The sequence below is a fragment of the Henckelia pumila genome, chromosome 3, assembly GCF_033568475.1.
Source record: "Henckelia pumila isolate YLH828 chromosome 3, ASM3356847v2, whole genome shotgun sequence".
NCBI classification, from domain to species: domain Eukaryota; kingdom Viridiplantae; phylum Streptophyta; class Magnoliopsida; order Lamiales; family Gesneriaceae; genus Henckelia; species Henckelia pumila.
Genome location: NC_133122.1, coordinates 61,522,318 through 61,536,646, shown reverse-complemented (window position 1 = coordinate 61,536,646; position 14,329 = coordinate 61,522,318). Strand labels below are relative to the sequence as shown.

General features: G+C 36.4%; 2 protein-coding genes and 1 long non-coding RNA gene across 3 annotated transcripts; 1 reads left to right on the top strand and 2 right to left on the bottom strand.

Moving 5' to 3' along the window:
• Window positions 1–2,481: 2,481 nt before the first annotated feature.
• Window positions 2,482–3,911, top strand: LOC140886274 (uncharacterized). Its single transcript, XR_012151501.1, has 4 exons — window positions 2,482–2,616; window positions 2,982–3,043; window positions 3,124–3,178; window positions 3,731–3,911. It is a non-coding gene; the product is annotated as an uncharacterized lncRNA (long non-coding RNA).
• Window positions 3,912–7,299: 3,388 nt separating this feature from the next.
• Window positions 7,300–9,787, bottom strand: LOC140888847 (uncharacterized). The gene is made up of 9 exons (XM_073296551.1): window positions 9,679–9,787; window positions 9,394–9,598; window positions 9,206–9,296; window positions 8,977–9,122; window positions 8,648–8,891; window positions 8,473–8,577; window positions 8,202–8,384; window positions 7,915–8,119; window positions 7,300–7,790 (listed from the first exon to the last, which is right to left on the bottom strand). The coding sequence occupies exons 1-9, from the start codon at window positions 9,770–9,772 to the stop codon at window positions 7,300–7,302; spliced, it is 1,764 nt and encodes a 587-aa protein (XP_073152652.1). The 5' UTR covers window positions 9,773–9,787.
• A 1,605-nt stretch (window positions 9,788–11,392) lies between these two features.
• On the bottom strand, window positions 11,393–14,103 carry LOC140888846 (uncharacterized). Its single transcript, XM_073296550.1, has 9 exons — window positions 13,899–14,103; window positions 13,501–13,705; window positions 13,309–13,399; window positions 13,075–13,220; window positions 12,739–12,982; window positions 12,546–12,650; window positions 12,270–12,452; window positions 11,974–12,178; window positions 11,393–11,886 (listed from the first exon to the last, which is right to left on the bottom strand). Exons 1-9 carry the CDS (start codon window positions 14,101–14,103, stop codon window positions 11,393–11,395), a joined length of 1,878 nt encoding a protein of 625 aa, XP_073152651.1.
• Between the last annotated feature and the right edge of the window lie 226 nt (window positions 14,104–14,329).

The window sequence follows — 14,329 nt, the reverse complement described above, 5'->3', positions numbered from 1 at the left end:
TGGTCCTGGACTGCTGGCCCTACACACAAGCCCATTAACTTAAATCTGGCCCATTAACATACTTAAGCCCATTATTTCAAACCTTAAGCCCAAATAATTATTCTAAGCCCAATTAAATTAATAAAGCCCATTAAAAATTTTACCAAGCCCAATAACACTTACACTGGCCCAATGGGCCCAAAAACTCATAGACTAGCCCAATAATTTTTATGGGCTCAAAAGCTCACAAAATTAATGGACTAACTTAATTAAAATTTTAAAAGTCCAAATAAAATTATTTGGGAGTCCAAATAATTTTATTTCAATTTATTAGTCTCAAAAACACATAATTTTGTAAAATACTTAAAAAAATAAAATACTCGAGCCCGGCCCACCAAACTCGGACCCGAACTCACTAACCCGACCCACTACCTAGCCGACCCGACCCGGACCACCCAGACCCAACCCGGACCCCTAGACTAGCCCAACCCGATCCCCCCTCTCCCACAGCCTCTCGGCCGTGAGCAGCAGGCCCTCTTGGCCTGGTGCCGGCCGGCTCCGGCCGCCCCTGGTCGGAGCGCCGCCGCCCGGACGTAGCCCACGTCCGGGCGGACCTAACCCATGCCTAGCCCCAGCCCATGCACGACTGCACGACGAACCCGAAGCCTCTGAACCCGTAACCCTTACCTGCGTCAACCCTAGCCGCCGACTGCACTAGCTCAAAACTTGGGCTCGTTTGGCTCGAACCACTCGAGCCACTCGAGCCCAAACCACCCTACCTCAACCTAGGAATCCCTGACCAGCACCCTAGCCGTCCGTAACCATGAAAACATGTGTATGTCCATGAACGAAAACAAAACAAGGCGCCATGAATGTGCAACGAGGAAACCATATTTTCTGTAATTTCTTAAAGAATTTAGTACATACACCATACGCCTACAATAATTACTGAGATGGTACGAAAATTCAAGAAAGAAATCATGCCTTTCACCGTAGACGACGAGAAACGCGAGCGTGAGACGGTTCCGGGACGACGGGACGCAAATACGGGACGCTTGGAGCTTCACGATCCTTGGCTATGGCTTCCTGGGTTTGCTGGGGTCGAGAGGATGAAGAAAGTGAGTGGGGGTGACGGCTGAAGTTTGAGAGTGACGTGAGGTTTGGGTGGGGTTGGGTAGATTTAGGTTTCAATAATTAAGGAAATAGGTTTTTAAGTTAATAAATAGAATAATATAAAATTTAAACATTCTAATAAAAATTAAATCAGAAACTTTAAATTAAAATTTATAAAATCCCGAAATTAAGAATTAGGGGAATTTTAAAGATAATTAAAAATCATTATTTTGGCTAATTTTGGATAAAAATGACCCCTAAAATTAAATAAAATTAAATACTTAAAATTTTGAGATAATAAAACTTAAAATAATATTTTAAGGCTCTAAAAAGGCTCATAAAATAATTTGGGTGGAAAGTTGTCATCTCGTCCGTCCACGGTCCCGTCTACGCGATTAAATAATAAAAATACCAAAAATCATAAAAATCACTATTTATGGGTTAAATGCTTAAAAAATAAATTAAATCATGCATAAATAATTCACATAATTATTTAACCCATAAATCATAAATTTAAATAATTAAAAATCCTAATTATGCAGGCGGATTTACGAAATTAAAATACCGGGTGTTACACGAAGTATGCCAATATTCGACGTCGACCTTTGTCTTTTGAGCAGGGTGATATGGTGTTTCTGAAGATTTCTCCTTTCAGAGGCACTGTACGATTTGGCAAACGGGGGAAGTTGTCTCCACGCTACATTGGTCCTTATGAAATTCTTGAAAAGATAGATAATCTTGCCTATCGATTAGCTCTCCCTCCGGCTTTATCTGGAATACATGATATCTTTCATGTATCGATGCTTTGAAAATACCTTGCTGATGAATCTCATGTGCTTCAATCTGATGAGGCTGAACTCGACGAGACTTTGAGTTATTTTGAAAAGCCAATTCAGATTCTTGATCGTAAAGAAAAGCAACTCCGAACGAAGACTATTCCGCTGGTGAAGGTTCAGTGGAGTCGTCATGGTATTGAAGAAGCAACTTGGGAGACTGAATCAGACATGAGGCAACGTTTTCCAGAGATGTTTCATTGATGTGAGTCTCCTTTAGTTTCTGTTATCTGATATATGTTTTATGATCGGTTGATATTACTTGAGATTTTGAGGACGAAATCGTGTCTTAGTGGGGGAGAATTGTAACGCCCCGAATTATTTAATTTTAATCCGAGTATATGTAATTTGAGAATTTTGGAATTTTGATTTAAATTCTATTATTCTTAAATTATTTAGGATTGAAATTAAATTAGAAATATTTGTCGAGGACCGATTTGCAAATATTGAGGACTTGAGGGGCCAAAGTGCAATTTTCTTGCCTTGAGTGCTTTACACATGGCATGTATATGTATGTACGTGTACTTAGTAGCTTTATTCAGAATTCATCCACCTCCATCAGCAAAGCAACCGAGACCTTCACTTCCAATTTCATTCTTGATCTTCAAAAGCTCATATCTTTTGGTCCGTTGATCCGATTTCGATTCCGAAAGATGTTTTGGAATCCTTGAAAGAAGACCTTCGATTTGATGTAAGTTTTCTTTGAGTTCATCATGGTTTGAAAAGTCGAAATGGACAGGAACCAGAAGTTGTATGGAATGGTGTTTAGAAATTTCTATATCTTGTTTATTGAGCTTGAAGTTGAGGAATGATTGTTGTATCATGTTCTTATGAGTTTCCAGCTATTAATTGATCTATTTATCTGCTGATATACTGAGTTTGGGAGGATATACATCTGATATGAATGTTATAATTGAATTAGTTGAGTTCGGGATTACCGAGTTTGCCGATATGCCGTCGAATTGTTGATTTGAGGTTGTTTTAGTATCTTATGTTTGAGCTGCTATTGAGTTGAGTTTCAGCTGATATTCCTTGCTTGTTATACTATGATTTCAGTGCATAAACAGGGAACGTCATCTCCGTAATCTCAACTTCGTATTGATAGAAGGAAGATCAAGGTTTGAAGAAGTTATTCTACAATGAAGTTTAGTTGGTTTTGAGCAGAATTTGATATGAATCTTGTGATTGTGTTGTTCAGATTTTGGTGAACAGATTTGGACCTTTGACAAGAGTTTGGAAATTATATTTGAAAGGTAAAAGTGGACTACTACTTGAATTGGGATTATAACTCGAGATGGTTGTATCGAGTTCCCTTAAATCACATACTTGTTTGCTTAATTGCCTTTATATGCTCTTATATGATTGTTGAATGAGTTTTTGATGCAATGGATGTTTTGATGATGTTATATGTTGCATTCATCTTGCAAGACTTATTCCTTGATTTCGAAATGAACGGAAACGTTCGAATAGACGATTTGAGGGATTATATATGTATGGACTAGGTGTTGTCTTAGCCTAGCGTCTGAAGTGCATATATAGTAGCTTCAAAGTCTAGAGAAGGTGGATAAGTAGCCCCACCTCGATCGGGAGTGTCGGTGGTTTAGCTATGATATCTTCTTCTCGGGATCCCAATTGTCGAAATGAAAGAGTGTTGAGTTTACCTTGTTTTAAAGACATGCATTGTTCTTATTTATATCATGATCTTGATATATGTTTTATATGCATGTTTAGTCGCTTTTACTGGGAAATCTATTTCTCACCAGAGTTATCCGGCTATTGTTGTGTTGTATGTGTCATTGAAATAGGCGGGAGTGGAACCGGGCAAAAGCGAACTTGAAGAACAAGGGATGAGTTGATTAGAGTGATGATCCGAGTTTAGATGAGTTCTTATAGTGATAATGCTAGAGTTGAATCCTTGAACATGTTGTAGCTCCTTGTACCAAGACTTGTTGGTGTTTGGTTGTTGTTTTGTTAATGTATATAGGATTGAAATAAGGTGTAAATCCTTGAGACAAGAGGATGTAACTTTATGACTTTTGTATGATATGCAATTCTAGCATAAGACTTTGTTTTAGAATATGATGATCTTATTCTCTTCAACGTGTATAGTATGTTAGAATGCAAGCTAGTTATGATTTTCAAGACTTGAAGTGGTTAGACATGAAGTTGAAGCTTGTGTTGATGATTGTATGCCTATTGAATTTTGTAAATTGGATTGGCATGAAATAGATTGGCTGGACGGCAACCTTGCAATCTGTTTTATTTTTTTGATGCAGCGTACGGTGCCCGCGCGAGCTGTAAGCGCGCGCGCGGGCTGAAGCATGGCCACGGATGGAATGGCCTGCGCTCGCGCGAGAGTTTATCCTCGCGCGCGCGCAGGGTATTCCAATTTTTAAAATATTTTTTTTATTTATTTTATTTCATGTTCAATCTTTGATGGCTTAAGTAAATATTTGATTGTTCAATTATTGTTTTTGAATTGAGAGATTAGCACTCGGGTCGTCACACCATTGATGTCTATCCAAATCATATGTTTCATCGTATGTTGATTGAATGTTTGAAAGATTTATAAGATCGCTTGATTGACGACGAAAAAAGATGATGTGCTTGATATTATAAAATAGTGATACACAATAATGACGTATGTGTATTTTTGAATCTAGTAGATATTGATTTGGTTTAAATAGTATATTACAAATCAATATTTCTAGAAGAGCTAAAGAGCTCCAAAAGTATCATATTGATATAAATACTTTCAGAGTTTGGCATAATGAATTAAATTTAGCATTCAAATTATATAAATAGTTGAAAAACTATTAATAGAGTGCACAAAGATGTTAATGAATAAGCCAAAAGTTACTGGATCGATAAATAGAATGGTTTTTGAATCAAAGATCCAAAAGATTTTATGAATTCTTATTGGCTTATCACATTTGATAGCACTATCATAAAGCTCAAATTGATAGAAGTCCTCATATTGTCTGGAATGAATAAATAACGTGGGCCCACGAAGTGCAACATGATGTTTGCGAAAATACATATTGAGAAAAACTTCCATAATATATAATCAAGACAAGCTTGATCAAAAAAGAGGATATGCATATCAATTTTATGATTATAAATATATTGGTTTAGTTGATTTCTTTTGCCTCCAATCAATTATTAAACCATGAGAATAAATGCGTCATATTTGGAGATATCTGAAATATATATTATAAATATTATGTCAAATGATTATGTACTGAAAGTTAATGTTTGTGCGAGAAATGCACTACATAAATCTCTCGAAAAGATTGTAAATATGTTGAAAATAAATTGTATCTTATGATCAATTATTTTGAGCAATGAGATTTTATGACGCGAAATTCTCATTCGTTATTCCTGTGAAACAATGTTTCCAATATTGAGGGGAAGAAAATAGAAGCTACAAGAATAGTTTTTTAGATCAATTCCAATGAAATATAAAGTGAACATGGCGTTCAAAGTTTAAATCTCAAAATGTATTATTTGTCTTGTGTATAAGATCGTTTAGCTTCATTTATGTTCAAGTTGAACAATTTAAATCGTCTTTAGTGACGAAGAACCCCCTTTAAAGAAAATGAGTGAATATCTTAATGTGAAAAGAATAATGGAGGCTGGACGTTGTGAAAAGAAATTAATGTCCTGCAGGACCATATCTTATATTACTTGCAAGTAAATGAAAAAGGACGCTAGAAGCATGAACGATCAATTATTTCAATGAATCCAATTTGGATTATGTTATTCCTGAAGAATAACAAGTATATTAAAATATGAGATTTCACAAATTATTTGGGATCGAAATGATATAATCATTCGTGTGTTTTGCTATTATGCAAAATGATGATTATTTTAAACTACAATTTGTTGAAATTTTCAATAACAATGATATGTGACAATATGAGCAAATTTTAGCAAAGTTTCTCAAAATATTTCAAGCGGATTATGAGAAAATATTTGCACTTGTCATGGATGTACTTATTTGATGGTGATACATATAGAAACATCCTCGAAGGATTCGATGCTCAAAATATTGTTTTTGCCAACTTGAAGAAGAAGAAAAGATATTTGGTCTTGAAGTACCATATATATGGCAAAATCAACATCTGAATCAATTTTTGGCAAATAAATGCACAAGATTGGAATAAGACGAGTTAATAATTTCAAGTGATCCTCGAAAGAGGGAGAACAATCAAAGTTGTACTCTTTTTCCCTTGTTTATGATTTTTTTCTCGTGATTTTTCATAACAAGGTTTTTAATGAAGCAATTAACAAGTATCGCGAGATGTCGTACTCTTTTTCCTTCATTAGGATTTTGTCCCACTTGGTTTTTTCTGATAAGGTTTTAACGAGGCGCATCCATCGTCGGGAAGATATCCAAAGAAAGTATATGGTGTTGTACTCTTTTTCCTTCGTTCAGATTTTTCTCACGGGGTTTTACTGTCAAAGTTTTAACGAGACAGCACTCGAGTCCCGATGAAGTCCCGAGCATCCATCTTGCCAAATGGAGATTATGAAGAATTGGTTGCTTGTGCAAATAATCATCTAAGGGGGAGTGTTATAAATATATTATTATTATAGATGATTATCTTATTAAAGATATGTGATCAAGATAAATATGTCAAGATAATATTTGTAAAGATTTGTATCTTGTAATCTTTCCCTATAAATAGAGGTGATTGAGTTCAATGAAAATTGCACCTGAGTATTGACTCATATGAATTCTCTCTATCCATCTTTCTATTTCTACGATGATTTATAACATTTTTCATCTTTTTCATATAGTGAATAGAATAATTACTATTCATTAATATTTAATCACGTCTCAAAAATACTCTATTCATATATAATATTCCAATCCCAAATATACTATTTCAATATTCTCAAAGTATATTCCAGAATGCCGTTATAATTTTATTTTTACAAATATATTAAATTCAACACAAAATTGTTACCGAACTTTAATGACGTATGTTAAAACAAATAGATAAATAATTATCAGTATACAAATTACTTGTGTGTTGTAACCGAACGTTCACCCCTACGTGTGGATGGGTGTTATAACATCTACTTGCATTGGTTATAATATTATTTAACATCCACAAAACAACAACAATATAGATGTTTTGACTAGGGGTAGGCGTCGGGTCGGGTATTGTAGGGTTTGAGTTTCTCGGATCGGGAACCCGACTAGTCGGGTAGTCATTTAGAAAAATGACTTCTTAACCAAATAAATCAGATAGCAATGTGGATACATTCATCAAACAAACCAAAATCTACCTTTTACTATAACTTTATGACTCAAAACTATAATTAATACATCCCTTCATAAAGCCGTAAGAAGCACAACTTAGTATTAATCCTGCTCTTTTGTAGGCTGAGTTTTGATGCCAAATCCAAATGGGAAAAGAGGATCATAGTGTGGATCACCTACATTCATCGGAAGCTGATCCACTGATCTGAACCACGTATTGGCCAATTTCCCTGTAAAACCATAGTCGCCGAATAGCGCATCAGCCACACCCTGGCCCTCGGTCCCCGGTAGCCAAGCAGCCACAAGTGCATCTATCCCTCTAATATAAGGCTCCACCACAATTGGTCGTCCGGAAATAATCACAACGACGCATTTGATCGCCCCACATACGTTCTTTATCGTTCTAGGACCTGGTTCGATCATAGTCAGATTTGTGCTATCACCATGAGTCTCTGTATAGGGGGCCTCTCCCACGACAACAACGGCATAGGAGAATTTATTGGTTTTCACAAACTCCGAATCAGGATTCTCTTCATATACGACTTTTGTACGAGAACTAACAGTTTTTTTTATAGCTGTCAAGATTGTAGTTCCTGCAAAGGTCAAGTAGAATATTGTGTCACTACAAGAAAACGCGGCCTAATAGTGATGGTTTCATTAAAAATGATGCTACTAAAGATGGATATAAAAGAACCATAGTAAAATGTAGAGACGTGCCTAATGTAAGGTTGTTGCCTTTAAATCCCCACCATTTCATAGTCCAGCCACCACATTGGTATCCCACGTCATGCGCATGGGTTCCTGCTACTAGAATTTTGTGCACATTCTTTGAGAGTGGAAGCAATGGATCGCCATCACTTTTACCATTCTTCAACAAAACAAGCGATTTTCGGACTGCTTCCCTAGCTAATTCTCGGTGTTTCTGTCAAATTTGACACACTACATAGTAACTACATAATGACCACGGATCTGTTTTTGTCCAGGAAAGAGGCTAGAAAGTTAACCTGGCTACCGAGTTCGCTCGTGAAGCTATAATCGGCTAAAGGGTTCTCAAAAAGACCCAATATAAACTTGACTCTCAATATTCTGTGCACTGCATCATCAATTCTGCTCATGGGGATGTACTTGTTTTTCACCAGGGAAGTGAGAATAGTGATAAACTCGGAATAGTTATACGGTACTATAACCTGAGAAATCAAGGAAGTAACAATCTGTGTCAGCAAATGGAACATGTTAACTCAAATATTCTTGCGGTATAATAATCAAAACACTAACCATGTCGACTCCAGCAAGAATTCCGGCCTCAACAGAATAAGTATAGTTTGAATGTGGGGGAGTTGTAATCCTGTCAAGTCCCGACCATTCTGCTAAGACAATACCCTGAAATACATATACATGTGAAGTTGGAATTTTCTTGGAAAGTTTGAGAATTGTACTCTCATATTTTTACCTGGAACTTCATCTTCTTCTTGAGGACTTTAGTAACAAGAGCATGATTGGCGTGCACCTTCTTCCCGTTCCAACTCGTGTAAGACAACAAAACCGAGGCAACGCCCTTTCTGATCGAATCATAATATGCAGGCATGTGGATGCGACGCAATTCCTCATAGTCGATGGCAGTGTTGCCTTCATCGACTCCATCAACGGTTCCACCGTCTCCCATGAAATTCTTCACACAGCTCGCAACTTTAGTTCTTGATCATCATCATATACCGACCATCAGGTAACTAACCTCGTAAACCTCTCACAAGATTGAAGTAGAAAAACATTGATACCTACTTTCCAGAGACAAAAGGGAAACCGGTAGGGTGGCCGTGTGGAATATCGCCCTGTAAACCGGGTATAATCTCAGTCATTTTCTGAACAATCCTGTGATCTTCACTGTAACTTTCGTAACAACGACCCCATCTCGGATCCCTGCAGACCTATAGATGGAGAAAGATCGCATATAAGCCGATCATAGACGACACTATACATAGGACTAACCAGAGTTTTTTGGTTAGCTCACTGCAATGTCAGGTGCAAGGGTGTATTGGATTCCAGTGGCTCTAAGTTCAAGCGCAGTTGCAGCTCCAATTCTCTTCACAAGATTAGCATCTCTACCATAGAAAAAATGTGAAGCAATTTTTTCTTAAAAGGTACTAGATTTTCGAAACAAAAGACTAAAGTCTTATACAAGTATACAACATTGGTTACCTGGTGACTCCTAGTCCAATATTTTGTGGGAAAATGGTAGCATTGTAGGCATCATTGTTGCCATGAACGGCGCAAGTCGGGTACACCGTCGGGATTCGGAGTCGGGTGGAAAGGGCTACCTTTTGAATGTTGTTCAACATATCGACCCATTCCTTAGCTGAGGCCTTAGGTCTTGGACCATTCCCAACACTAATCATCACACCTCCTACATACACAAAAATTAAATCTTTTGCATCTCAATATATCGACTAACGTGTTGCGTGGTTGAATAATCAATCAACGTACCGATGAAATATTTTTTCACAACATCGGGGGTGGCAACATCTCTTTCGATAATGGTCATCTGTCCAATTTTTTCTTCAAGTGTCATCCTCTTCATCAAATCTTTGATTCTGGCTTCCAATGGTTGTTTAGAATCTTTGTATATTTCAGTCTTTGCTTCCGTAGAACCAGCCCAGAAGCAGTACAGAAGCAAAATACAAGTCACCGGTATCGAATTTTTCATGATTTCGAACGACCCCGTCTCGAATCTCCGCTTGAAAATTATAATCTAAAACATTAATAAAAATACAAGTTTTAAGAATATCGAAGTCATTATGTTCTTTTAGAAATAAAAAAACATGAACTTGAAACAGAGCATATGAAATATGTAATAACGTTATTGAGTTTGGTATTTACTTGGAAAGATTTTGAACATGCAATAGTGTAGTTGAGAGCAATTTTAGCATATGAAACTAGCTAGTTAAAGTGATTTTATTATTATTATTTTAAAATGCTTTTTTTAAAAAAATTTGGATCGTTAAACCAAATGAAGTGAATAGGTTTTGATATATTTAATGTTTTCATTTACGATGTTTCTGTGCTAGCTTGTTTCATAATAATATCATTTTCATTAAAAAAAAACTTATGGCATTAATTAATTAAGAGTTAGTGTGACTACTTGTAACGTCATTAACTTAAGATATTTGCGTTTAACTTGGGTAATTAATAGCAAACAAGTAGGGTTCTAATTAAAACGGATCTTGTCAATTAAATCGCTTATTTAATGTCTTAAACGTTGAGACGTGGACTTTTCAAACATAAAAATAAAAATTATACAGGACTATTGCATATGTCTCACAATTGTAGTGTCCCAGTAATTACTCCATCCGTATTATATATTTAGGCTGACTATATAGTTCATCTCTATATTTAATATCATTTTATCTACTCTTTTAAAATCTACAGCTATTTAATTTAATTTTTAATAACTAATTTATCCATTTAATTAAGGGTAAAATGGGATTTTTTTTAAAAAAAATATTTCTTCAATAACTTTATTAATTAATCGATGTGAAAACACACGAGCTTAAATAATGGGCCGTAGGGAGTACATTTTCATAATTTGAGTCATCAAATGCTTGAGCAACAAAGTTTAAAATCAAAATGGATCATGAATTTGCGGGATCATTTTGATTATTTTGATATTAATTAAGTGATATATTGGTTTCTCAAGGTCTAGATAAGGCATGTTACTCCAATGATTTTGTGTGAAAACAGGACTTCTTTTTATAATTATTTTGACTGGACAATTTCAGACGTAATTCGTAAAGATATCGCGGGGAATAAATTATTTGTGCAGAAATATGTATCATGCTTTGGACTCAATACTTCTAGGCTTCTTTTTTCTGTTTCAACATGCGGAGATTAATTTAATTCGATTACTATGTTTACATAATTTACATTTAGATACAATTATATTTAATCAATGTTGCCTAAGTTCATGCTACACTAAGTGTTATTCACAGTGTATTTTTACACAAAATATTCATGTGATCATATGATAAACCTCAAATATTTTTATTTTAAAAATTTACACAAAAATGCACAAGAGAACTTTATTAACCAAATCAGACAGCCATGCTGCGGATACATTCATCAGAACACAAAATCTACCTTTTGTGATTAAATCTTGTCTATAACACATAAAGCAATGAGAAGCCAAAAATGTCGCCATGACTTAGCAGTCATTTTCTACTCTAGGCTTAGTACTGATTCCGAACCCAAATGGGAAAAGAGGATCATATTTCTCATCCCCCACATTCATCGGAAGCTGATCCACAGATTTGAACCATGTTCGAGCCAACTTCCCCGTAAAACCGTAGTCACCGAAGAGCACATCAGCCACACCCTGGCCCTCAGTTCCTGGTAGCCAAGCAGCCACAAGTGCATCTATCATTTTAACATACGGCTCCATCACAACCGGTCGTCCAGAAATAATCACGACGACACATTTAACCGCCTTGCAGACGTTCTTCATCGTTCTAGGACCAGGTTCGATTATGGTCAGATTTTTATTGTCGCCGTGCGTCTCTGCATAGGAGGTCTCTCCCACGACGACGATGGCATAGGAGAATTTATTGCTTTTCACAAACTTTGAATCAGGATTCTCTTTATACACGACTTTCGTGCCAGAATCAACGGTTTTCTTGATAGCATTCAAGATTGTAGTTCCTGTAAGGATCAAGTAGTGTGTGTAATGTGATAGTTTTTCCTCAACAAAATACTTGATATTATATCATATGCGTTATAAGAACTTACCTACTGTGAAGTTATTGCCTATACCACCCTGCCATTTTATAGTCCAGCCACCACATTGGTACCCCAAGTTATGTGCATGGCTTCCAGCAACTAGTATTTTTGGAGCATTTTTGGGGAGTGGAAGCATTGGCTTGCTACCTTTTTTACCATTCTTCAACAGAACAAGTGATTTTCGAACTGCTTCCCTAGCCAATTCGCGATGTTTCTGTCAAATTTGATACACAACTTAACCATATAGTGAATGAATAATACATGTAGGGATAGTTTTTGTTTAATAGAAAGGCGAGAAAGTTAACCTTGCTATCGATTTTGCTCGCGAGGCTAAGATCAGCTAAAGGGTTCTCGAAAAGACCCATGGTGAACTTGACCCTTAAGATCCTGTGCACAGCATCATCAATCCTGCTGATGGGGATGTGCTTGTGTTTCACTAGGGAAGTTAGAGTAGTAATAAATTCCGAATAGTTAAATGGGACTATAACCTGAGAGTTAAGGAGGTAAAAAAAAACACTTCATCAGCAAAATTCACAGGTTAATTAAGTCTAACATTCTTGTGTAATAATCGAAACACTAACCATGTCGGCTCCTGCGAGAATTCCGGCCAAAACAGAGTAAGTATAGTTTGAATGTGGGGGATCTGTGATCTTGTCAAGTGCCATCCAATCTGTTAACACAAAACCCTGAAATATATAACATAACATAGGTTCAAATCACAATGTATAGTTGGAATTTTCTTGGAAACTTGAGAATTGTATTCAATATTGTTACCTTGAACTTCATTTCTTGCTTAAGGAGTTTAGTAACAAGATCATGATTGGCATGCGTCTTCTTCCCGTTCCAACTCGTAAAAGACAACATAATCGACGAAACTCCCTTTTTGATCGCATCAAAATACGCAGGCATGTGAATGCGACGCAATCCCTCATAGCTTATGATAGTGTTGTTTTCATTGATTCCATCAACCGTTCCACCATCTCCCACGAAATTCTTCGGACAGGACGCGACTTTTGTTCTTCATCATTATTATAAATCGCTCCATCATTTAACAGACTACATAAATTCCAAGCAAGATTGAAGTAGAAGAAGAGGAAGATCGATACTTACTTCCCAGCAACAAAAGGGACACCCTTAGGAGATCCATCAGGGATGTCGCCCTGTAAACCCCGTATAATCTCAGTCATTTTCTGAACAATCTTGGGATCTTCGCTGTAACTTTCATAACAACGGCCCCATCTCGGATCCCTGCAGACCTACACATAAAGAAATATCATATACATGCATATCAACATAATAAACAATAAGATACATAGGACTAATTGAGTTTTTCGGTTAGCTTACTGCAAGATCAGGTGCAAGGGTGTGTGTGATTCCGGTGGCTCTAATTTCAAGTGCAGTCGCAGCTCCGATCCTCTTAGCAAGATTACCATCTCTATAGCATAATAAATTTTAACACTACCATTCCTCAAAGAACTTAAATTTTTCAACCAAAAAAAAAATATAGGAAACTAAAGTTTTACACAGAATAGTTGCCTGGTGACTCCTAGGCCGACATTGTGAGGGAAAATTGTGGCATTATAGACGTTATTGTTGCCATGCATAGCATCAGTTGTATATAAAATTGGGATCCCGAGTCGGGTGGAAAGGGCTCCCTTTTGAAGGCGGTTCACCATTTTCGCCCACGCCTCGACTGAAGCCTTTGGCCCTGGACCATTCCCTACAGCACTCATCGCAGTCCCTACACAAAAATGAGCAATTTTTTTTTTAAAAAAAATGACTATACATATGTATGTATATATTAAACATTCATTCGCTCGGTAACTTGCAAGTTTTTTATTTTTGGTATTACGGTTGTAGAATTTCGATTTTAGTCCATTAACTTACCGAAGTACTAATGGGGGCTCGAAATTTAAAAATTGCTAACGTGGTACCTATGAAATATTTCTTGATGACATCGGGGGTAGCAACATCTTTCTCGAGTAAAGTCATCTGCCCAATCTTTTCTTCAAGTGTCATCCTCTTCATCAAGTCTTTAATCCTGGCTTCCACTGGTTTCTTAGGATCTTTGTATTTCATATGCTTGGCTTCTGTAAAAGAAGCCCACAAGCACAAAACCAATATACAAGTGGTGTACATTGAAATTTTCATTATTCCAGTCGAATATGTGCTTGCGAAATCAAGAAAATCGTTATATTATGTGAAAAACAACACACGAAGATGAAACAATGCTAGCATTGACACTGGAAAAGATGACTTACTTATTACTGGGAAAGAAGAAAGAAAATAAAATGCATTTGAGGCTATATATCGATGTATTTTGTCCTGCATTTAATTATCTAAGTTGCACCTTAATATTTCGATT